Below are 24333 nucleotides of genomic sequence, written 5' to 3'. Positions count from 1 at the left end.
ACTGAGTGTGAGAACAGAGAGAGAGAGAGTGTGTGTGTGTGTGTCACAGGAAGTCAGAGTGACAGCCTATAAAAAATAAACTTTAAACTCAGCTATGTTTTTACTATTCTAAAAAGTGAACATGACTCAGTGTCTCTCTCTGTCTGTCTGTCTGTCTGTCTGTCTCTCTATCTCTCTCTGAGTGTGTGTTATGAGTGAGAGCTGTGAGTGTGTTATCAGAGCGAGAGCTGCGAGTTTGTGTTATGAGAGAGAGCTGTTAGTGTGTGTTATCAGAGCGAGAGCTGCGAGTTTGTGTTATGAGAGAGAGCTGTTAGTGTGTGTTATCAGAGCGAGAGCTGTGAGTGTGTGTTATCAGAGTGAGAGCTGTTAGTGTGTGTTATCAGAGCGAGAGCTGTTAGTGTGTGTTATCAGAGCGAGAGCTGTGAGTGTGTGTTATCAAAGCGAGAGCTGTGAGTGTGTGTTATCAAAGCGAGAGCTGTGAGTGTGTGTTATCAGAGCGAGAGCTGTGAGTGTGTGTTATCAGAGCGAGAGCTGTGAGTGTGTGTTATCAGAGCGAGAGCTGTTAGTGTGTGTTATCAGAGCGAGAGCTGTGAGTGTGTGTTATCGGAGCGAGAGCTGTTAGTGTGTGTTATCAGAGCGAGAGCTGTTAGTGTGTGTTATCAGAGCGAGAGCTGTTAGTGTGTGTTATCAGAGCGAGAGCTGTTAGTGTGTGTTATCAGAGCGAGAGCTGTGAGTGTGTGTTATCGGAGCGAGAGCTGTTAGTGTGTGTTATCGGAGCGAGAGCTGTTAGTGTGTGTTATCAGAGCGAGAGCTGTTAGTGTGTGTTATCAGAGCGAGAGCTGTGAGTGTGTGTTATCAGAGTGAGAGCTGTGAGTGTGTGTTATCAGAGCGAGATCTGTTAGTGTGTGTTATCAGAGTGAGAGCTGTTAGTGTGTGTTATCAAAGTGAGAGCTGCGAGTGTGTGTTATCAGAGCGAGAGCTGTGAGTGTGTGTTATCAGAGCGAGAGCTGTGAGTGTGTGTTATCAGAGCGAGAGCTGTGAGTGTGTGTTATCAGAGCGAGAGCTGTGAGTGTGTGTTATCAGAGCGAGAGCTGTTAGTGTGTGTTATCAGAGTGAGAGCTGTTAGTGTGTGTTATCAGAGCGAGAGCTGTGAGTGTGTGTCATCAGAGCGAGAGCTGTTAGTGTGTGTTATCAAAGTGAGAGCTATGAGTGTGTGTTATCAGTGTTTGTTTTCTCAGCTCAGCTCTGTGTAAGTTTGAGGAGGAGTGAGGGAGACAGAGATGGATGTGTGCAGAGGGGATGATGTGTGACTTTGTGTGTGTGTGTGTGTGTGTGTGTGTGTGAGATGTGGAATGCTTTTAGCCCGGCTGGGATTTAAACCACGTTTATTTTCCTACAGAAAGAGAAAAGCAGAATTTCACAGAACCATGATGGACTTTAGACGTGTGTGTGTGTGTGTGTGAGAGAGAGATTTGTGTGTTTCTTTGATGGATGATGATAAATCTGTGTTTAACTCACCATGCGCTAAAGTCTCCATACTGAGCGTACGGGTCCGGACTCAGACCTGCATCAGAAGTCATCCCATCTGTGACCACACACATGCACACACACACACAATACAGAGAGAAACAAACATCAGGGACAGGAACCCAGCAGAGACACTTCCTCTCTAAATCTGAATCTTCACAGGAACAAACACACACACAATCCAAACAATACACACTATTAAAAATATATTTAATTACTGATCCAGTTATTAACTTTTTGATTATTTAATCAGGATAATAATGTGTCATTCAACCAGATTACATTTTTGGGACAATAATATTGTTCACTCTCAGTGTTTTCTATTTTTGTATTTAACTAAAGAATTATCCCCTCCCTGAACCACCACCTTATTGTGGTGGAGGGGTTTGAGTACCTGAATGAGCCTAGGAGCCATGTTGTTGGGGGCCTAGTGCTCCTGGTAGGGTCTCCCAAGGCAAACGGGTCCTAGGTGATGGGTCAGACTAAGAGCAGTTCAAATCCCCTTAAGAGCAACAAAAGAACAAGGACCGTTATGTCGCCCAGATTGGCGTTACCGGGGCCCCACCCTAGAGCCAGGCTTGGGGCTGGGGCACACAGGTGAGCGCCTGGTGGCCGAGGTACAGCCCGAAAAAGCAACATAGGCCTGTCTTCCCGTAGGCCCACCACCCGCAGGAAGGAACAGAAGGGGTTGGTGCTATGTGATTTGGGTAGCAGTCATGGGCGGGGGCCTCGGCGACCCAAACCTTGGTTAAAGAATCTGGCTCTTGGGACATGGAATGTCACCTCACTGAGGGGGATGGAGCCTGAGCTGGTGGGGGAGGCTGAGCAGTACCGGCTAGAGATAGTCGGGCTCGCCTCCACGTACAGCCTGGGCTCTGGAACCCAACTCCTTGAAAGAGGTTGGACCCTCTACTACTCTGGATTGCCTCATGGTGAGAGGCGGTGGGCTGGGGTGGGCTTGCTTATAGCCCCCCAGCTCAGCTGCCATGTGTTGGAGTTTTCCCCGGTAAACAAGAGAGTGGACTTCAACGCCCATGTGGGCAATGACAGTGTTACCTGGAGGGGCGTGATTGGGAGGATTGGACTTCTGTGCTAGTTATGGTTTGCCCATAACAAACACAATGTTCAAGCATAAGGGTGCTCACCAGTACACATGGTACCAGGACACCCTAGGCCGGAGGTCGATGATCGACCTTGTGGTCGTGTCATCTGACCTTCGGCCATATGTCTTGGACACTCGGGTGAAGAGAGGGGCTCAGCTGTCAACTGATCACTACCTGGTTGTGAGTTGGATCGGCTTACAGAGGAGGATGCCGGACAGGCTTGGCAGGCCCAAACATATTGTGAGGGTCTGTTTGATACACTATATTGCCAAAAGTATACGCTCACCTGCCTTGACTCGCATATGAACTTAAGTGACATCCCATTCCTAATCCATAGGGTTCAATATGACGTCGGTCCACCCTTTGCAGCTATAACAGCTTCAACTCTTCTGGGAAGGCTGTCCACAAGGTTTAGGAGTGTGTTTATAGGAATTTTTGACCATTCTTCCAGAAGCACATTTGTGAGGTCACACACTGATGTTGGATGAGAAGGCCTGGCTCTCAGTCTCCGCTCTAATTCATCCCAAAGGTGTTCTATCGGGTTGAGGTCAGGACTCTGTGCAGGCCAGTCAACTTCATCCACACCAGACTCTGTCATCCATATCTTTATGGACCTTGCTTTGTGCACTGGTGCACAGTCATGTTGGAAGAGGAAGGGGCCAGCTCCAAACTGTTCCCACAAAGTTGGGAGCATGGAATTGTCCAAAATGTCTTGGTATGCTGAAGCATTCAGAGTTCCTTTCACTGGAACTAAGGGGCCAATCCCAGCTCCTGAAAAACAACCCCACACCATAATCCCCCCTCCACCAAACTTTACACTTGGCACAATGCAGTCAGACAAGTACCGTTCTCCTGGCAACCGCCAAATCCGGACTCGTCCATCAGATTGCCAGATGGAGAAGCGCGATTCGTCACTCCAGAGAACGCGTCTCCACTGCTCTAGAGTCCAGTGGCAGCGTGCTTTACACCCCTGCATCCGACGCTTTGCATTACACTTGGTGATGTATGGCTTGGATGCAGCTGCTCGGCCATGGAAACCCATTCCATGAAGCTCTCTGCGCACTGTTCTTGAGCTAATCTGAAGGCCACATGAAGTTTGGAGGTCTGTAGCGATTGACTCTGCACAAAGTTGGCGACCTCTTCGCACTATGCGCCTCAGCATCCGCTGACCCCACTCCGTCAGTTTACGTGGCCTACCACTTCGTGGCTGAGTTGCTGTCATTCCCAAACACTTCCACGTTCTTATAATACAGCTGACAGTTGACTGTGGAATATTTAGGAGCGAGGAAATTTCACGACTGGATTTGTTGCACAGGTGGCATCCTATCACAGTTCCACGCTGGAATTCACTGAGCTCCTGAGAGCGACCCATTCTTTCACAAATGTTTGTAAAAACAGTCTGCATGCCTAGGTGCTTCATTTTATACACCTGTGGCCATGGAAGTGATTGGAACACCTGATTCTGATTATTTGGATGGGTGAGCGAATACTTTTGGCAATATAGTGTATGTCTTGCTGAACCCTCTGTTAGAGAGGTCTTCAACTCCCACCTCCGGAAGAGTTTTGACCAGATTCCGAGGGAGGTTGGGGACATTAAGTCTGAGTGGACCATGTTCTCCTCCTCCATTGTTGACGCAGCTATCCGGAGCTGTGGCCGTAAGGTCTCTGGTGCCTGTCGTGGAGGCAATTCCCGAACCCAGTGGTAGACACTGGAAGTAAGGGATGCAGTCAAGCTGAAGAAGGAGTCCTATCGAGCCTGGTTGGCTCGTGGGACCCCGGAGGCAGCAGATAAGAGCTGGAGGAGTTCGGTGAGGCCATGGGGAAGGCCTATCGGTCGGCCTCTTGGAGATTCTGGCAGACCGTCCGGCACCTCAGAAGGGGTAAGCAGCTCTCCACCAACACTGTTTACAATGGAGGTGGAGAGCTGCTGACCTTTACTGGGGATATTGTCGGATGGTGGAAGGAATACTTCGAGGAGCTCCTCAACCCCACTGACACACCTTCCATAGAGGAAACAGAGGCTGAGGACTCAGAGGTAGATTCATCCATCACCCAAGCTGAAGTCATTGAGGTAGTCCAGCAGGTCCTCGGTGGCAAGGCACCGGGGGTGGATGAGATTCGCCCTGAGTACCTTAAGTCTCTGGATGTTGTGGGGCTGTCTTGGCTGACACGTCTCTGCAACATAGAGTGGCGGTCAGGGACAGTGCCTCTGGACTGGGCAACTGGGGTGGTGGGCCCTCTTTTTAAGAAGGGGGATCGGAGGGTGTGTTATCTATAGGGGGCTCACACTTCTCAGCCTCCCAGGGAAAGTCTATTCCAGGGTACTGGAGAGGAGAGTCCGACCTTTAGTCGAACCTCAGATTCAGAAGGAACAATGCAGTTTTCGTTCTAGTTGTGGAACACTGGACCAGCTCTATACCCTCCACAGGGTGCTTGAGGGTTCATGGAAGTTTGCCCAACCAGTCCACATGTGTTTTGTGGACTTGGAGAAGGCATTTGACCATGTCCCTCGTGGCATTCTGTGGGAGGTGCTCTGGGATTATGAAGGTCCGTGGTCCTCTGTAAAGGACTGTTCGGTCTCTGTATGACCAGAGCAGGAGCTTGGTTCTCATTGCCGGCTGTAAGTCAGACCTGTTCCCAGTGCACATTGGACTCCAGCAGGGCTGCCCTTTATCACTGGTTCTGTTCATTATTTTTATGGACAGATTTTCTAGGCGCAGCCAGAGGCTGGAGGAAGTCCGGTTTGGGGACCACAGGATTTCATCTCTGCTTTTTTCAGATGATGTTGTCCTGTTGGCTCCTTCGAGCCAGGACCTACAGCATGCACTGGGGCAGTTTGCAGCTGAGTGCGAAGCAGCTGGGATGGGGATCAGCACCTCCAAATCCGTGGCCATGGTTCTCGACCGGAAAAAGGTGGTTTGTCCCCTCCAGGTTGGAGGGGTGTTCCTCCCTCAAGTGGAGGAGTTTAAGTATCTCTGGGTTTTGTTCACGAGTGAGGGAAGGATGGAGCATGAGATTGACAGATGGATTAGTGCAGCTGCAGCAGCAATGCGGTCTATGTACCGGTCTGTTGTGATAAAGAAGGAGCTGAGCCGAAAGGCGGAGCTCTCGATTTACCAGTCAATCTACGTTCCTACTCTCACTTAAGGTCATGAGCTTTGGGTCATGAGCGAAAGGACGAGATCCCGGATACAAGTGGCCGAAATGAGTTTCCTTCATAGGGTGGCAGGGCGTACCCTTAGAGATAGGGTAAGGAGCTCTGTCACCCAGGAGGAGCTTGGAGTAGAGCTGCTGCTCCTACACATCGAAAGGGGCCAGTTCAGGTGGCGTTGTCATCTGTTTCGGATGCCTCCTGGACGTCTCCCAAGGGAGGTGTTCCGGGCATGCCCCACCGGGAAGGGACCCCGGGGAAGACCCAGGACAGGCTGGAAGGACTATGTCTCTCGGCTGTCCTGGGAATGCCTTGGAATTCTCCCGGAAGAGTTTGCGGAAGTGGCTAGGGAGAGGGAAGTCTGGGCATCCCTGCTTAGACTGCTGCCCCTACGACCCGGTTCCGGATAAGCTGGAGACAATGGATGGATGGATGGATAAACAATTGTGTGTGTGTGTGTTCTGACCTGTGCTGTAGAACAGGTCCGGTGGTTCCAGTGTCTCAGTGTCTCCATAGAGGAACGGTTCCGTCTCTGTTTCTCGGCTCTCCACCATCTCCAACCACTGAGAGTTAAACCAGCGGAACTTCTCACACTGGATCTTACAGCCCCACTGTTCATCATACTCCTACACACACACACACACACACACACATTAAACACAACCCCACTGTTCATCATACTCCTACACACACATAGACACACACACACACAGGTGAATAGACAGACAAACAGTCAGACAGACAGACAGTCAGATAGTCATACAGATGGACAGTCAGACAGTCAGTCAGACAGACAAACTGACAGACAGACAGACAAACAGACAAATAGTCAGACAGACAGACAGACAGTCAGACACACAGACAGACAGATTTCTAGTGTCCTGACACAATGAACACATCATGTCTGACTGATCAGCTAATTCAGTGTGCAGCTCAACTGTTTCCACTAGTGTATACACACACACACACACCACGAACACAAACCAGACCCCCACAGTCCCTTTCATGTGGCAGAGGAACTTACCGAGCGACTTAAAGTCAACAGAACTTTATTAAGTTCAGAACTTCCTTTAACGAGTGTGGCTCTCCACACCCCACTCTCCCCAAATTCCACACAGCTACAGATACACCAACCATCCTACTTTTATTGAACCTGCACCCAGTTACTCACTCACTCACCTAGTTACTCAATCACTCACTCACTCACTCACCTAGTTACTCACTCACTCACTCACTCAACCAGTTACTCACTCACTCACCTAGTTACTCACTCACCCACATAGTTACTCACTCACTCACTCACCCACCCAGTTACTCACTCACTCACTCACTCACTTTTTCACCCAGTTACTCACTCACTCACTCACTCACCCAGTTACTCACTCACTCACTCCCTCACCCAGTTACTCACTCACTCACCCAGTTACTCACTCACTTTTTCACCCAGTTACTCACTCACTCACTCACCCAGTTACTCACTCACTCACTCCCTCACCCAGTTACTCACTCACTCACTCACTCACTCACCCACCCAGTTACTCACTCACTCACTCACTCACTCACTCACTTTTTCACCCAGTTACTCACTCACTCACTCACTCACTCACCCAGTTACTCACTCACTCACTCCCTCACCCAGTTACTCACTCACTCACCCAGTTACTCACTCACTTTTTCACCCAGTTACTCACTCACTCACTCACTCACCCAGTTACTCACTCACTCACTCCCTCACCCAGTTACTCACTCACTCACTCACTCACCCACCCAGTTACTCACTCACTCACTCACTCACTTTTTCACCCAGTTACTCACTCACTCACTCCCTCACCCAGTTACTCACTCACTCACTCCCTCACCCAGTTACTCACTCACTCACCCACCCAGTTACTCACTCACTCACTCACTCACTCACTCACTTTTTCACCCAGTTACTCACTCACTCACCCACCCAGTTACTCACTCACTCACTCACCCAGTTACTCACTCACTCACTCACCCATTTATTCACTCACTCACTCACTCACTCACCCAGTTACTCACTCACCCAGTTACTCACTCACTCACCCATTTATTCACTCACCCAGTTACTCACTCACTCACCCATTTATTCACTCACTCACTCACCCAGTTACTCACTCACCCAGTTACTCACTCACTCACTCACTCACTCACCCATTTATTCACTCACTCACTCACTCACTCACCCAGTTACTCACTCACCCAGTTACTCACTCACTCACCCATTTATTCACTCACTCACTCACTCACCCAGTTACTCACTCACTCACCCATTTATTCACTCACTCACTCACCCAGTTACTCACTCACCCAGTTACTCACTCACTCACTCACCCATTTATTCACTCACTCACTCACTCACCCAGTTACTCACTCACCCAGTTACTCACTCACTCACCCATTTATTCACTCACTCACTCACTCACCCAGTTACTCACTCACCCATTTATTCACTCACTCACTCACTCACCCAGTTACTCACTCACCCATTTATTCACTCACTCACTCACTCACCCAGTTACTCACTCACCCATTTATTCACTCACTCACTCACTCACCCAGTTACTCACTCACCCATTTATTCACTCACTCACTCTCACTCACCCAGTTACTCACTCACTCAACCATTACTCACTCACTCACTCACTCAGTTATTCACTCACTCACTTATTAAACACTTATTAAAGTCTTTATTTATTGTAAATATAATTATAATATATATTTAAAAATCTCCCTTTATTAGATCCTTGATTGTAAATATATAAATAAAATAATTATAAATTTATTGTAATTTAAAAACACCCTCAATTTACCAAATAATTTATTTTTTAGATATTTTATAATATTTACACATATTGTCTAATTTACCTTATAAATAGTTTTTCAGATTAAGCTGATTTTTTTCAAAATCCTACACTACTTTGTTTTTGTTTGTTTTCTTTTTCTGCAACCCAACCTTCATTTAAAACACACACACACATTTATGAATTTCAAAACTGTTATATTTAGTTTTTTTGGGAATTCTTTTCAAGGCTCAGAAACCTTTCGATTAACAGATTCAAATTATTTCTCTTCTGTGTGTCAGCATTCCGATAATATTTTATTTGTGAAGCACACACTTTATTTAGAAACACACACACACACAGTGGCGTGTACGTACTGCGATAATATCAAGCGTGTTGTCACACACTTTCCTGATCTCTGTGTTTTTGTCGTGCATGAGGTCGATAAGGTACGCTGGGGCCTCTGTGAGGACGCGTTCAGGAACCAGAGAACATGATGAAAAGGGGCGGGGTTTAAATCTAAACTCTTTAAATTACTATTAGTGAATACTGTTGCTAGGTAACTGAGCAATATAGATGCTGGATATCATTTCAATGAGAAAGGTGAATAATTTAGCTGGTTAAACGGTACAATAGCTGAATATTTGTTTATTTAGGGATCGTTAGAGATAATCACATGACATCACTAGGCATAAATATTTGGACTCTGAAATTTTTGAATCCCTGAAAAAAGCAGAAAAGAGAGAGAAAATGAACGATCACTTGGTTTACTAACGTGATCAGTACGCATCACTGGGCGTTATCTCTGATACAGACGATACACGGACGTGTGTAATGTTCAGAGAAAGGATACGGGTGTCTTTAATAATGACGTCTCTGGTGGCCTGGTGGAAAACCATCTGATAGAAAACATAGACAATCTGGCACACAAACTCGTCATCTTCCTGTTGGGCTGTGAAGAGAAAACACACACAGTAAATACACACATTATATAGGGATCATATTATAAACATAAAGTATCTAATCATTCAAGATTAGAAAAATAGCTTGATGTTGGTGTGCAGCTATGAGCTTCCATAGTTTTACCAAGAATAGCGTCTTTTTCAAACACACACACACACACGAGTGCACAAAGAGAAATCACGGCTGCGCTGTTACACAGATGTGGCTTCATCTAAGCTGACGTTATTAAAAAGACGCCCTGGTGCAGTAGGGCTCTCGTGAGAAGCCTCCATTTAGAGACGAGACCACTGTCTCCTCTGAAACTGTGCAGATCTTTTCTTTCTGTCGGCTGGTTATTAAAAGCGCCACGTTTTCATTTTGATCCTGAGCAGTCTAATCCTCGAGACATTAAACCCCACACCAAGACACACGGCCATATTTCAGCACGACCTCCCACTGATAAAGCGTCATGAAGAAGCCAGGTTTAATCAGTTCTCAGTTACTGCGAGCAGCAGCAGGATATAATCTGGTCTTTTTTCTCTCTCCGGGACGGTGTAGCTCTTCAGAGTGTGTGAATCAGTGTGAATCTGAGTGTGTATATGATTTAACGCTATATGCGATACTTATTTTATAATGATTGAATGATTCATTATAATTCATTACAATGCTGATTCATTACAAAATGATTCATTATGACTCATCACAATTATGATTTCATTCCAAATGATTCATTATAACATAATTCATTACAATGCCGATTAATTACATGACTCATTAAAGTTCTGATTCAATGCCACATGATTCATTCTGATTCATTATGACTTATTGCAATTCTGATTCAATGCCACATGATTCATTATGATTCATTACAATGCCGATTCATTACAAAATGATTCATTAAAATTCTGATTTAATGCCAAATGATTCACTATGATTCATTACATGAGTCATTATGATTCATCATGATTCATTACTATTCTGATTTAACGCCAAATGATTCACTATGATTTATTATGAGTCATTATGATTCATCATGACTCATTACAGTTCTAGTTCAATGCCACATGATTCATTATGATTCATTATGACTGATTTAATGCCACATGATTCATTATGATTCATTACATGATTCATTATGACTGCTTACAGTTCTAATTCCATGCCACATGACGTATATATGTTGGACTGGTGTGTTTCTTACCGTTAAGAAGCTCTATAAGAGCAGGAATGATGCCAGATTTGGCCAACATGGCAGCACAGGAGTCGTCCATGGACACAGTGCCAATTAGTATAACCACCTCCAAGATCAGGTCATCCTCTGCTGAGCCTAAAACACACAGAGGACAGAGGTCAAAGGTCAGGCCTGGGGACTTGGGTGAAACAGTGGACTGCCCAAAAATGCCCAGAAGACTTATACAAGAGCTAGCAATCCAGACCCCCCCCCAACACACACACACACACACACACACACACAAACACACACTGAGGAAGTGTTACCAGGTTTGAGGCGCTCTTTGAGGTAAGGGACGAGGTTGTATTCGCGGAGCAGCAGCTCCCAGTCCAGATCAGGGATGGTAAGGTTCGCCAACGTCCCCAAACACTCAATCACAAACTCTTCATCTTCTTCAGGACTGATCTGCGCCGCCAAATCACCCACGTAATCCTGCAGCAAGGAGATGCACGCAAATTTACAACCAGTCTGTTTTTGTAAATACTGTATAAAAAATTGCTCAATAATGGGAGAAAAAAGAGGGGTTAACTCAGAGTAGGAGTCCTTCAACATGACTGACAAGCAAAGAAGCCACACCTCTTTCATTGCGATTGACAGGCAAAACGGCCAACTCTCTCTCATTGTAACTGACCGCACAGAGACCATACATCCTGTATTATCATTACCAGGTAGAGAGGCCACACCTTTCAATGGAATAAAGAAGCATATAGGCCACACCCCCTTTAATATGAAGAGGCCACACCTCCACACCCCTTCAATGGAGTAAAAAGTCATAAAGGATACATCCCCTTCATAAAAGAGCCATAAAGGCCACATCCCCTTCAATGGAATATCACAGGCACAGAGGCCACACCCCTTCAACAGAATAAAGAGGCAAAAAGGCCACACCCCCTTCAATGAGATTTGAACAAAGTGAGAAATGACTCACCAGGAAAAGCTGCTTGAGTGGACCGTCATGTTGTGAGATGTTCCTGATCATCTTCATAAGCAGTGGGTCTTTAAACTTCAGCGCTCTCTTCATCAGCATCTTCAACCCGTTTCCTAAAATCATGTTCAAAAACAAAGTTTCATGTCAAGTCTCCAAATACATTTTTGAACATTTTTGTGATGTTCCACTGTCCTATTCTGTACACAAACACCAGGCTCGAGCTGATCTGCCTGACAAGAGAGAGAGGAGGATAAGGACGCGTGGCCTGTGAGTGTATGCTACCTTAAAAAGGAGGCGTTAACCTTAAAAAGGAGGCATGGCCTGTGTGCTTGTTAACCTTAAAAAGGAGGCATGGCTTGTGTGCTTGTTAACCTTAAAAAGGAGGCGTGGCCTGTGTGTTTCTTAATCTTAATAAAGGAGGTGTGGCTTGTGTGTTTGTTAATCTTAATAAAGGAGGTGTGACCTGTGTGTTTGTTGATCTTAATAAAGGAGGTGTGGCCTGTGTGTTTGTTAATCTTAATAAAGGAGGTGTGACCTGTGTGTTTGTTAATCTTAATAAAGGAGGTGTGGCCTGTGTGTTTGTTAATCTTAATAAAGGAGGTGTGGCCTGTGTGTTTGTTAATCTTAATAAAGGAGGTGTGGCTTGTGTGCTTGTTAATCTTAGTGAAGGAGGAGTGGCCTGTGTGCCACAGGTTACACAGTTTTGGAATATAAATCTCCACATGTTCACTCATGATTTTTTGACCACCTCATTCTCCATGTTTCTTTTTTTTTCTTGCCCTCCAACTTACGACGTGATTGGTTGATATCTCCAGGTCAGGAACACACTGTATTGTGTAGAGTCATACTGATCTGAACACGTGGTGTATTATAATCCACGATCCTGATGGTACCTTCACAGATGATCCGAGAGTTTTCCGTGTTAGCCGCCAGGTTGATGCAGAAGGAGATGAGCTCAGGGTCGATTCTCTCCTCTCTGCTTTCAAACAGCATCTTCATCAGCTACACACACACACACACACAGAAGAAAAAATAAAGCGAAAGGTATAGAGGGTCAGCAATGCTGTAAATAATCGCTCGTCACATACACACATGTGTATCACAGAGTCCAGACTCACTGGCACCTGAGAGAGCAGAGACCCATATCCCCCGTCCTTCATCCCCCGTCCTCATCGCTCAAAACCCCCCAGGCATTTCCTCCCTCCCTCCTTCCCTCTCTCTCTCTCTCTCTCTCTCTCTCTCTCTCTCTCTCACACACACACACACACACACTTTAATCCGTTTAGAGTTTATTAGGATTAATAACACAATTAGACATGCGTCACCTTTACTTTCTATTTGCTAAACAAAGACAAATCAAGATCTAAATATTAACCTTAAAGCACTGAGAGAGAAAAAACTGCTTTAAACATTTTAATAGGATTAAAATAAAAGGCGCACAAAAGACGAAAGTTTCAGGACTCTTTATTTCATTGTGCCTGGTCCTGAATTTCCCCGTCACGCCGATCGTGCTTTATGAACCACTCTGGAGGTCTCAGAGAGGTCGTGACGTCACTTCGCACCACAGGCTGAGTGATTAGGCAGAATAATTTCCCCCTGCTTTTACTTTTACAAGCATCTGGTAGGAATTTACACCCAATTAGACAAGACGAGAGGGTTTAAAGAAGACAACACTTAGGCAGAAGCCGTTTTAGGGAAGCAGCAGTCCTGGCTCTCATTAGTGACCCACTACACATGCTCACAAGTGCATTATGCCCCCTACAGGACGTGAGTGTCTTACACCAGGAAGCACATGTGACTATTTTATCTTACCATTATGTCTTAATATTTTTTGCAACTCAGAAGGTGTTGCATCCTAGAGGAAGTTGGTGTGTGTGTGTTTTTCCGGGTCTCACCTGAGGGATGCAGTCGGTGTTGGCGAACATGGATTTGGATCGGTCGTCCATGCTGATGTGGTACAGGATACACATCACTATCTGCTTATGAGTCTCACTGCCTATAGCACAAAAAGGACAAGAAAAACATTTCAGCCCAGAGGTTGAGTAGTTACTGGATTGTGATTTGGAACAGTGCAGATATTATCAGTCATGGCTTCTTGCATAAAGTATGCAAGATTGACTGACACAGAGGCCACACCTCCTTCACTAAGACTAACACACACAGAGGCCTCACCTCCTTCACTGAGACTAACAGGTACAGAGGTCACGCCTCCTTCACTGAGACTAACAGGTACAGAGGTCACGCCTCCTTCACTGAGACTAACAGGTACAGAGGTCACGCCTCCTTCACTGAGACTAACAGGTACAGAGGTCACGCCTCCTTCACTGAGACTAACAGGTACAGAGGTCACGCCTCCTTCACTGAGACTAACAGGTACAGAGGTCACGCCTCCTTCACTGAGACTAACAGGTACAGAGGTCACGCCTCCTTCACTGAGACTAACAGGTACAGAGGTCACGCCTCCTTCACTGAGACTAACAGGTACAGAGGTCACACCTCCTTTACTGGGTCTGACCGGTAAAGAGGCATCTACTTCATGGACAGGCACAAAGACACAAAGGCCACACCTCCTACACCGGTACAGATTGACACAGAGACCACACCTCCTTCACTGAGACTGACATTTACAGAAGCCACACCTCCTTTACCTATGTATTTAGCACTAATAGCACAGTTTGTCTTTAAATAGTATTTCTATTCTGGCTGGTGTAATTCCAAACCCAGGTTAAAACACACACACACACACTTATCACAAAACAAGTTAAATAAACAGTCTCATTAATAACATTCTCCTTTTCAGAGCGTGACAGAACCCTGGAGACATGAAACACTTACACACAGATCTGTTACATAAGACTTGATTAGCTTAGCTGACACACACACACACACACACACTACCCCCTAACACATTAACACATCGGCCATTAGGACCAGATGAAACCACTGGAGACTTTTAAAGTAAAAATGGCCTAAAGTGTAAGAAGGAAAGGAGAGAAGAAGAAAAAGAGAGAGAGAGAGAGAGAGAGAGAGAAAGGGTGAGAGGTGGACTGCATTTTTTTAAATTGAGGAAACAAGAGCTTGAATTTTAGTGTGAGTAATAATCAGGAGACATGTGCTTCTCATTAGAGGCCTGTGACATTCTGACCCACATTAATGCCTCACCTCTGACTGAGAGAGAGAGACAGAGAAGGAGAGAGAGAGAGGTGGTGGAGGAAGAGAGAGAGACAGAGAGAGAGACAGAGAGAGAGAGAGAGAGAGAGAGATTGAGGTGGTGGAGGCAGAGAGAGAGAGAGAGAGAGACAGAGAAAGAGAGAGACAGAGAGAGCGGCGGTGGAGGAAGAGAGAGAGTGAGAGAGAGGCAGTGGCGGAAGGGGGGGGGGGTATGGAGGAGGCTGATAGTTTACGAGAGCTGCTGGGGAGCCTGTAAAATGCCCCAAATGCTACAAAAATCCATAAAGACTTGTATGTTTGTTAAACAGTGTAAGTGGAATAAAAAGCCATTGTTTAAAGCATGCCACTCAGAACAAACCCTGAAAAAAAGAGCTCAGGAATGAAAGTAAACTCTATTTTATTTTATTTCTAAAGAGATTTTACTAACAGATATCTCTACAGAGCAGCTTCACAGAAATCTGCGAGTAGATCTAGAATATTCCAGCTCCTAGCCTGATACACGAAGCTGGCTTGTTTTTTATTTTATTATTATTTTTATTTTAAATGTCTTTTATGAAACAATACTTCTTTAAGACATTATTCATTCCCATTAAGATTCACTAAATGTTTCCCTTCAGCATGTCTGAATTCTTACTAATTTTATCCCCCAACAAAAACAAAAAAGCATAATGGAAAATCTCTAACTAATGGATGAAGGATGTATGAATATGCATGAATATGCAAATCAGAAGCACCTCCTCCTGAGAGCCCTAACTACCCTGCTGACATGAGTGGGATTTCCGCCCAATTTTTATATAAATACACAATATAGAAAATGTTAGCAAGACAAGCATGTCATTAGCTAATTATTATTGTTTCACTGTATCACGTTTATACGGTGGCCGAGAAATGCACAACAAAATAACAAATCCAATAACACAAGGACGATTCAGACAAAGTGGAAAAGGTTTTTAGGTATAGTTTCTTCCTTCTGATTGGACGAGACATCTGTCACTCAGGATATAGAGGAAGTCCAGCAGTAGCTGCAGCAGTAGAAAGTGGATTGGTGTGTGTATGAACACAGCTCTGCTCTTATAGCGCTCCTTACATCCTTTAATCTGAAATAATTTGGTCTTCCGAAGAAGTGTGTTTTTAGACAGACATCGCAAACTAATCTTTATGCCATGATACACTATCAGTATATCCAACATCCTTAAAGTAGCGCTGAATTAATTCCATTTTCTTATCAATATAAATGTACACCTATCAGGTATAACATTCTGAACAGTACCAGGTGAAGTGAATAAGACTGATGATCTCCTCATTATGGCACCTGTTAGTGGGTGGGATATATTAGGCAGCAAGTCAACATTTTGTCCTCAAAGGTGATGTTAGAAGCAGGAAAAATGGACAAGTGTAAGGATTTGAGCAAGTTTGACGAAGGGCCAAATCGTGATGGCTAGACCACTGGATCAGAGCATCTCCAAAACTGCAGCTCTTGTGGGGTGTTCCTGGTCTGCAGTGGTCAGTATCTATCAAAAGTGCTCCAAGGAAGGAACAGTGGTGAACCGGAGACAGGGTCATGGGCGGTCAAGGCTCACTGATGCACGTGGGGAGAGAAGGCTGGGCCGTGTGATCCGATCCAACAGACAAGCTACTGTTGCTCAAATTGCTGAAGAAGTTAAGGCTGGTTCTGATAGAAAGGGGTCAGAATACACAGTTTGTTGTACTAACACAATATTAGGCAGGTGGTCATAATGTTATGCCTGATCAGTGTAAATGTTTGTTATTTTCTTTAAAAGATTTAAAGTTGCACTATAGGAAAAAAAACTGGTTTAAAGTCAATGCAGAACTCCACACATGTACAAGAAATAAAATTTGATACACAATTTTCTACTTCCTGTATATCTTGAGTGACAGATATCTTGTCCAATCAGCAGAATTCCAGAATTCCAAGAATTCCATTCGCAAACTATACCTACCTTTTCCAGTCTGTCTGAATCGTCCTTGTGTTTATGAGGAGAGGCTCGGAACGGAAAAACCTGTGTAATCTGAATAAAGGTGATGGACGTTTTTTTTTGTTTTAGATGGTGTTGAAGTGTAAAGTGGCTTTAAGGCTGGAGCTCTTACTCAGCAGGGCAGTGAGTTTGGGCAGGAGGCCAACCTGCACCATCTTGTTTCTGAGTCCCGTGTCGAAGGAGAGGTTGAGCAGGAGGCGCAGCGTGACATTCAGCAGGTCGTCATGATCGCACGGCACCAAGCGGCAGAGCTTCTCAATGGTGTCCATCTCAGCCTGAGTACAGGAGAATCACACACACACAAACACACACACACTAAAAATGACCAGAATAGTCTCACAATGCCAAAAATTTCAGCCCTTCAACAGTTTCTACTCAGATTCTATACTAATAGTTTTTATTCATGTGTTTACTTTAACATTAACGTCTCATTGACGTTTCCATCAGAGTCTCACGAAACCCCTGTAAAACCCAGCGTCATGAGAACAAACCCTGCTTACCATGTCGTTCTTGTTCTCCAGGAAGATGCTGAGCTTCTTGAGGAAGGAGACGACAAGCACCAGGAGCTCCTCGTTATCCCGATCCAGAGTCTTAACCAGAAGCTGCACGATGTTCTTGTTCCTCATCTTCAGCTCAGTGCGCGTGTCCTCTGCCAGGTTCAGGAGCAGATACAGAGCCACTGGGAGCGCAGGAAAGGACCGAAGTTATAACACTTCATAACACTAGGTGAAAAAAGAGCATTAGGGCTGAGCATTACCTCTCAGCAGCTGCTCCTGCTTCACCAGCAGACTCTGGTATTTCTTATACGCTTTCTCATGGTCTTTCTTTAGGGTCTGGTTATCAGCATCTTCCTCATGTACAAGAATCAAGGATCAAGAGATCAGACGGATAACGAGTGAGCCGAGAGCGCAGCAGATCAGTGATTGTTCAGCTTTTCCTTCACACCGCGGGACGTTTTATCAACCAGAGAACCATTCACGTTAACAGAATAATCAATAATCATTTAACTTATTAATTTAATACGTTTAAATTAAATTCTGTTTCTATATTCCTGTAAAGCTGCTTTGAGCAATATGCGCTATAAAAATAAAGTTAATTACACAGCAAAGTCGAGTGAATAATTCATTGTCACTACATGCTGCAGTATAGTGAGCTGGATCAAGTGCTATTTTATTAAACTGCTAAATAAATAAATAAATAAATAAATGAATAAAAAAAATTATAACCTCAATTTTTTTACTACCTGAATTTCTGACCCTGAATAATGTGCTCTATGTGCAACTTAAATTTCCTAAATTAAAATTGTTTTTACAACATGAATATATTTATTAAATTTCATGCCTTCTAAATTTTTAACACCTGAATTTCTGATTTTTTTTCCAGCATTTGAAATATTAAGTCACCTTGTTTTTCTTTCTCCAGTGTTTCGTTTAGCTTTTAATTAACAGTTAAATTAAAAAGTTGAAAGGTAAATTAAAAGTTACATTTTATTTTCGATTAATAACAGGAAAAAAGGGGGAAAAAATGGTTTAAACTATATTTCCATTTTTAAAAAATTCCATCATACTTAAATACATGAAGTACAGTATAATGAGCTGGATCAAGTGCTATTTTATTAAGCTGCACAATTTTACTGAATAATTTAATTTATTTATTATGTTTTTTATTTATTATTATTATTATAATTTATTTATTTATTAGTAATTTATTTAATTTATTAATTTATTAAAAATTTTTTATGAAACTTTTTTACTACATGAATTCTTTTCACTGAATTTCATGCTTTCTGAATTTTTAATACCCGAATATCTGACCCAGAATTTTTGGAGCCTGATATTTAAAGTCTTTGTGTTTTATATTTGATGAATAGGATTAAAATTCCTTTTACAATCAGAATCACTCATGGAGCGATCAGTAAACTTTTAAACTGTCCCATGCTTTAAAATCGCAGAGTAAAATAAATCGTTATCTGTCTTCAGTGCACATGAGTTTATCTAATTACTTTCAGGCTTAAAGGGATGTGTGTTTCAAGCTGGTGTTTCTGGTGATGCTACTGAAACACCATCTTTTGGACCTGTGATGCTGAATTGAACAGAAAGTGTTAGCTTTAAGGCGCAGCAGGCCACTAGCAGGCCACGCCCCCTTCACATGAAGCATCAGTAAGGATATAAGCTTTGCTCTTCTTCTCCAGCTCTTCCTGCCACAGCTCGTACCTCTTCAGCTCGTGCTCCACGATGTTCATGCACAAAACGCCAATCTTATAGTGCGTGATCAAACCGTGGAACTGGGAGAAGCTGGAGGAGAAACACAGAGGAGGTTTTAATTAAATATGTTACTGAAAATATTTATTTACTGTAAATTTAAATACAACAGAATTTACCTCTGAAATTTTAGGGCCACAGTAAGGTAGGATTTTGTTTGGAAAAAAGAAATCTGAGCTAAAAATGACATTTTAATTTAAAAAAAAATCAAGAAGAAATAATTCCTACTTTTAAAACAAAAAAGGAAGCATAACATTAAAATAAAATGTTAGACAGTAATAACTGCAGAAAAAAAAATGAGAAATTATAAACTTCAAAGGAAAAATTTAGATACAGAAATATTTTTATTTAAAATGCTAAAAATCACATTGGAAAAAAATTAAGGTTAAAAACTAAGGTGTTAAAATAGACACAAATTATTTTTTAAAATATCTCACCAAAACAATGTTTTTCTTTAATTTTAAAAAGTTAAAAAAATATATAATTGTTTAACAAAATTTGTAGAAAAAGTAAGAAATAAATAGAATTTTTTTTATTTAGAAATAAAAAAATCACACCAAAAACCGAGTAGTAAAAATTCATTTTAATCTGAAATTATACTGCAATGAAATTATATCAGTTAATGGGTAGCTCCTAAATTTTTGCTATTATTTTTGTTGTTGTTGTAGCAAATGTCTGTTTTCAGACTGTACTATAAACATGCAAAAGATTTAAATCAGTTCAAATAAATATTATTCATAAATAAATAAATAATTCTCAGAAACCTGGAGAAACAGAAGAAGATGTAAACGATGGTGGTGGCTAACTCCATGCTATGCTTCCAGTCCTCTCTCAACACTCTGGCTAGAGCCACAAGAGCAGTTTCTGCACACACACACACACACACACACACACACACACACACACACACACACACAGAGTTTACCTTTATGAAAAAAGTTACAAAAATGAACCTTTCAGGGTCAGTAAAGTCATTTAGATACAAAAAATAGGTAGTTAAAATACTCAATACTGCAAAATATTAAATATTACAAAATTCAGATTTAAAAGAAATTAAAAGAAATAATAAAATTAAGATTATAAATTTTTATATAAAATTTTCAAACAGATAAGTTCAGTTTTTTAAAAAAATCAGCATAAAAAATAAGGTAGTAAATTAAAGGGAAATAAAATTATGGATAAAAAAAATCAACATAAAATTATGAAGAAAAAACTGCTGAAGTGTAAAATTTTAGAATTAAAAAAATTCAAGGAGGAAATAATTGAGTTTAAAAACAATTCAAAATGAAAGTGCAGGGACAAAAAATTCATAAAGCATAAAATTCAGGTAGTAAACCAAATATAACTCAAAATATCTTTTACAAAAAATTACATAGCAAAAAAATGTAGATAAAAAAATCTGAAACTTATTAAAAAATATTAGCATTAAAAAATTTTATAGATATATAAATATGTCCATAGAACTGAGGTCCAGAATTCAAGAATTAAAATATTTAGATAAAGTGATAAAAATCTGGGTCAAAAATTTAGAAAATAAAGAATTAATTTTGAAAAAAAAAGATAAAAGTTCAATAAAAAATTTTAGGTTCAGAAAAAAATTCAAGTAGTAAGAAGGTTCATGTTATAAAATAATAAAGAGCAATATTCAGGTTAAAGAATTTAAATCAGATTAAATTAAATGTATTTTTTAAAAACATTTTACACCCGAATATAAAAGAGCAGAGGTTCAGGTTCAGGAGCGTGGAGTCGGAGCCCGGGTTCGGTACCGTTCTGCAGGAGCTCCTCCAGGTTGTCGGGGTTTCGGGCAAGGTGGAGGATGAGGGTGGAGCCTCTGATCTTCTCCGGGATTCCTTCATACAGCAGCTCCACATAATCCTCCATCTTATTGATGTTGGCCTCCTCGTCCAGCTGAAACACAGAGCCATCGTCAAAGTTACGGAAAAACAAAATGGAGAAATAAATAAATAATTAAATAAATAAATAATTAAATAACGTGAGAGCGTTTCCACTCGGTACCTCCATCCCCTCAAACGGAGTGAGCTCTCGAGGGTTCACCAGCTTCTTCTCCTCTTTCTCTGCTGCCCAAAAACAGTGACAGAGAAAAATGAACAAAAGTCATTAAGAGAAAAATGAAACACTAAAAAAAAAGAAAGAAAATGTTCACCGTCTGAATGTATTTCTAACTTTCTGATTTTATTTCTGCTCTACAGGTGGAATAAACAAACATTAAAAAATACAAAGAAATTATATACAAGCAAGTAAAAAAGATTTTTAAATAGACAAATTCATCTAAATCCCTCGTTATAATATGAAGATCACAAAAAGCATGTTTTTATAATAAACAAATAAATAAATAAAAGCAATAAATTAAAAAATAAATAAATGTTTGTTTGTTTTTTTTACCAACAGAGCAACAGAGGAAAAAGAGAAAAAGTCTAGAAGTAGGTATAATAAAAGATTATCTTTTTTTTTAAGAACATTTCTATATCAATATGTTTATATGAAATAATCTATAGTCAGTGAAAATGTTTTTATCATGTTAATTAGTGTTGATTCCACAGACCTGCATAAATATTTCAGCTAAAAGACTCCAATATTAAAATTATACCTCTGTTTAAAATTTCTGTTAGGAAAAAAAAAAAAAAATTCAGCATACAAAAATTTCAAAAATCAGAACGCATAAAATTCTGTGTTCAAAATTCTTATAGCAAAATTTTAAAAAATAATTTAGATTGAAAAAATTCAGTATAATAAATTCTGCTTAGAAATCAGTAAATAAAGTTTTGGGTAAAAAGATTTTAGAAAGTAAAAAGCTTGGATCAATTTAGCAGCTCGCGTGTACGATAAATAAAAGAGTCCCGGTTCCTCCACCTCTGCTGCTGGGCTTCTTGCGGTTCTGCAGGTAGAAGAGCAGATGTTCCACCTCGGTCACTTTAGATGGATGAATGAGTTTGCACTCATCCACCACCTTCCTGGCGAGAGACGAGACGTCTGTGCTGGCGTTCAGACTCTTCAGTCGTATGCTGAGAACGCAACAAAGAACAACACGAGAGAAATGACGATTTATTTAAAAAATACAACATTAAACATGAAATTTCTGGAAAAAAATTAAATTTCTGTCAGATTTAAAACATAAAAAAGGGAAAAAATCAGATTAAAAAAAATTAAAGTTAAATAGAAAGGTTATAAATTTTAAATCTTTTTAGAATTAATTAAAAAAAATACTGGTAAACAAATATATTTTTTTAATCAGAAAGTTTAAAATAAAAAAAATATTTGGTAGTAAAAAAATAAGTTACAAACATCTCTATATAAAATTTATATAAATTTATAGAAAAATTTAGGTCCAAATCTGTTTCTTAAAGAAACTATATAAAAATGTAAATAACAAAAAAAAAGAAAGAAAAAATTAAGATAGTAAAAAAATTAAGTTAAAAAACCTAACAAAAAAAAACATTTCATGACATATAACATAAATATTTCAGAAAACAAAACAAAAAAATTAAGGGTCAAAAATTTAAGCAGTAAAAATCTCTCCTGTTCACCGAGGCTAATGTATCTGAGGTAGGATCAGAGCTACCAGTTTAGCGTCACGTAAACAACATGACCAAATCACGTCATCGCTGCATGAACTGGACCAACAAATAAAAAAAAATGTGCGCTGACAAAGAATTCAACTTCTTTTATTCCTCTCACACGTCTCACAACAAATTCATACTGATTACACACTAACTCGCTTTCCTTTCACCACAAAGCATGAAAAATAATTACTTCAATAAAACAGAAAATATCGATTCTGATATAACAAAATAAAAATTTCAATCAGGTTTCCAAAAATCTGAAAGGAACAAAAAAAATCTGTATAAAAAAATTGATGTCAAAAACCCAGGATTAAAAACAACAACAACAAGGAAAACGTAAAATTCTGGTAGAAAAAAAAAATCAGGTTTGAAAATAGAATCACAGATTTTCCCCCAAAAAAGAAAATCTATGACAAAAATCCAGGTTTTCACAGAATTCTGGGGGAAAAAATCAGATAGAAGAAAAAAATTCAGGTTAAAAAAATAAAAATAAAACATCACAGATTTTCCAAAACCAAAACCAAACTAAACAAACTATGTAAAAAATCAAGATTTGAAAAACAAATTCTGGGGAAAAAGATTATAGAGAGAGAGAAAAAAAATCAGGTTTTAAAAAAAAAATTTCAAAAATAAAATTCCAAAAAATTTTAGTTTATTTAAAAAAATTGTAATTTTGAAAAAAAATGCTGTTTTTTAACTAATCTACATGATGAAGTGGATTTTCTGTTTCCACCTTGAAGTGGATTATTTTAAGTGTTTTATTCCTCCTACACCACAGCAATTTGACAGCCATGACTTTTTTAATGAATTAAAAACCAACACATTATTTATTCATTTCTTCCCAAAAACAAGTTCCTGTTACAGTGAGGTGTTGCAGACACTTGGTCAGAAAACTGCAGCATCATCATACAGAATACTGTACGGTGTCACGTGTAAAACATGTCAAGTTTGAGTGTAAACACTGAAAATAAAAAAATAAAAAAATAAACGGATTATTTATGTTACTCCCAAATAAAGAAATGAATATTAAACTGTAAAGAAGGTGTGAATGTACGGTAGTGAGAGATATCACAGACACGTGTTGCTGATGTCACGTGTAACCTGCAGACGTGTGATGAAGTGACACTGAGACCCTCACATCTTCTGACAGTCTTTACGCTCCTGATGGACGGAGTCTCCGTTTTCTCCCAGGACACACGCCTCCACCTCGTAGTGCACCACCAGGGCCTTCTCTGTGGGGTGAACATCGATGTTCCCCGGCTTCACTTTCCTAAACACATCGATAAAAAACAATAAACCTATACGGTACTTTAACGCTGTCCTGCACACTGAGAGTACAGAGAGTCTGAATGAAGCGGTTTATTATTATTACTATTATTATTATTATTACTCTTTAAATTTCATCAGTATATCAGTGTCATTAATGCCAGAATTTTCTACATTCTACACAAAACCTAACTAGATCACAGAAATAATTCTGTTTTAGAATTCATTCAAAATTAATCTCTCTCTCTTCCTGTCTCTCCATATCTTTATTTGTGTCTCTCTCTCTTTCTGTCTCTCTCTCTCTCTCTCTCTCTTTATTTCTGTCTCTCTCTCTCTCTCTCTCTCTCTCTCTATCTCTTCCTATCTTTATT

At 41.0% G+C, this 24333-nt stretch overlaps 1 protein-coding gene across 7 annotated transcripts in view; it reads right to left on the bottom strand.

Annotated features, from left to right (window-relative positions):
• kifap3b (kinesin-associated protein 3b) overlaps window positions 1-24333 on the bottom strand; it is a 35876-nt gene that overhangs the window by 2892 nt on the left and 8651 nt on the right. For 2 of the 7 annotated variants that reach the window (XM_058414384.1, XM_058414383.1), the window contains exons 2-19: window positions 23798-23966; window positions 21987-22138; window positions 21132-21193; window positions 20882-21023; window positions 19880-19979; window positions 19024-19148; window positions 17612-17710; window positions 17355-17533; window positions 16967-17129; window positions 13582-13682; window positions 12580-12688; window positions 11687-11799; window positions 11025-11190; window positions 10729-10854; window positions 9439-9537; window positions 8963-9048; window positions 6248-6407; window positions 1519-1585 (exon numbers count right to left, since the gene is read on the bottom strand). In XM_058414384.1, coding sequence (XP_058270367.1) covers window positions 1519-1585; window positions 6248-6407; window positions 8963-9048; window positions 9439-9537; window positions 10729-10854; window positions 11025-11190; window positions 11687-11799; window positions 12580-12688; window positions 13582-13682; window positions 16967-17129; window positions 17355-17533; window positions 17612-17710; window positions 19024-19148; window positions 19880-19979; window positions 20882-21023; window positions 21132-21193; window positions 21987-22138; window positions 23798-23943 — 2195 coding nt within the window. In that variant the 5' untranslated portion in view covers window positions 23944-23966. Of the gene's footprint in view, window positions 1-1518; window positions 1586-6247; window positions 6465-8962; window positions 9049-9360; window positions 9538-10728; window positions 10855-11024; window positions 11191-11686; window positions 11800-12579; window positions 12689-13581; window positions 13683-16966; window positions 17130-17354; window positions 17534-17611; window positions 17711-19023; window positions 19149-19879; window positions 19980-20881; window positions 21024-21131; window positions 21194-21986; window positions 22139-23797; window positions 23967-24333 lie in introns of those variants that run through there. The other 5 variants (XM_058414386.1, XM_058414381.1, XM_058414382.1 and 2 more) reach the window with 4 other exon arrangements.

This window comes from Hemibagrus wyckioides, linkage group LG17 (genome assembly GCF_019097595.1).
Source record: "Hemibagrus wyckioides isolate EC202008001 linkage group LG17, SWU_Hwy_1.0, whole genome shotgun sequence".
NCBI classification, from domain to species: Eukaryota; Metazoa; Chordata; class Actinopteri; order Siluriformes; family Bagridae; genus Hemibagrus; species Hemibagrus wyckioides.
This window is presented reverse-complemented; position numbering and strand designations above follow the sequence as displayed.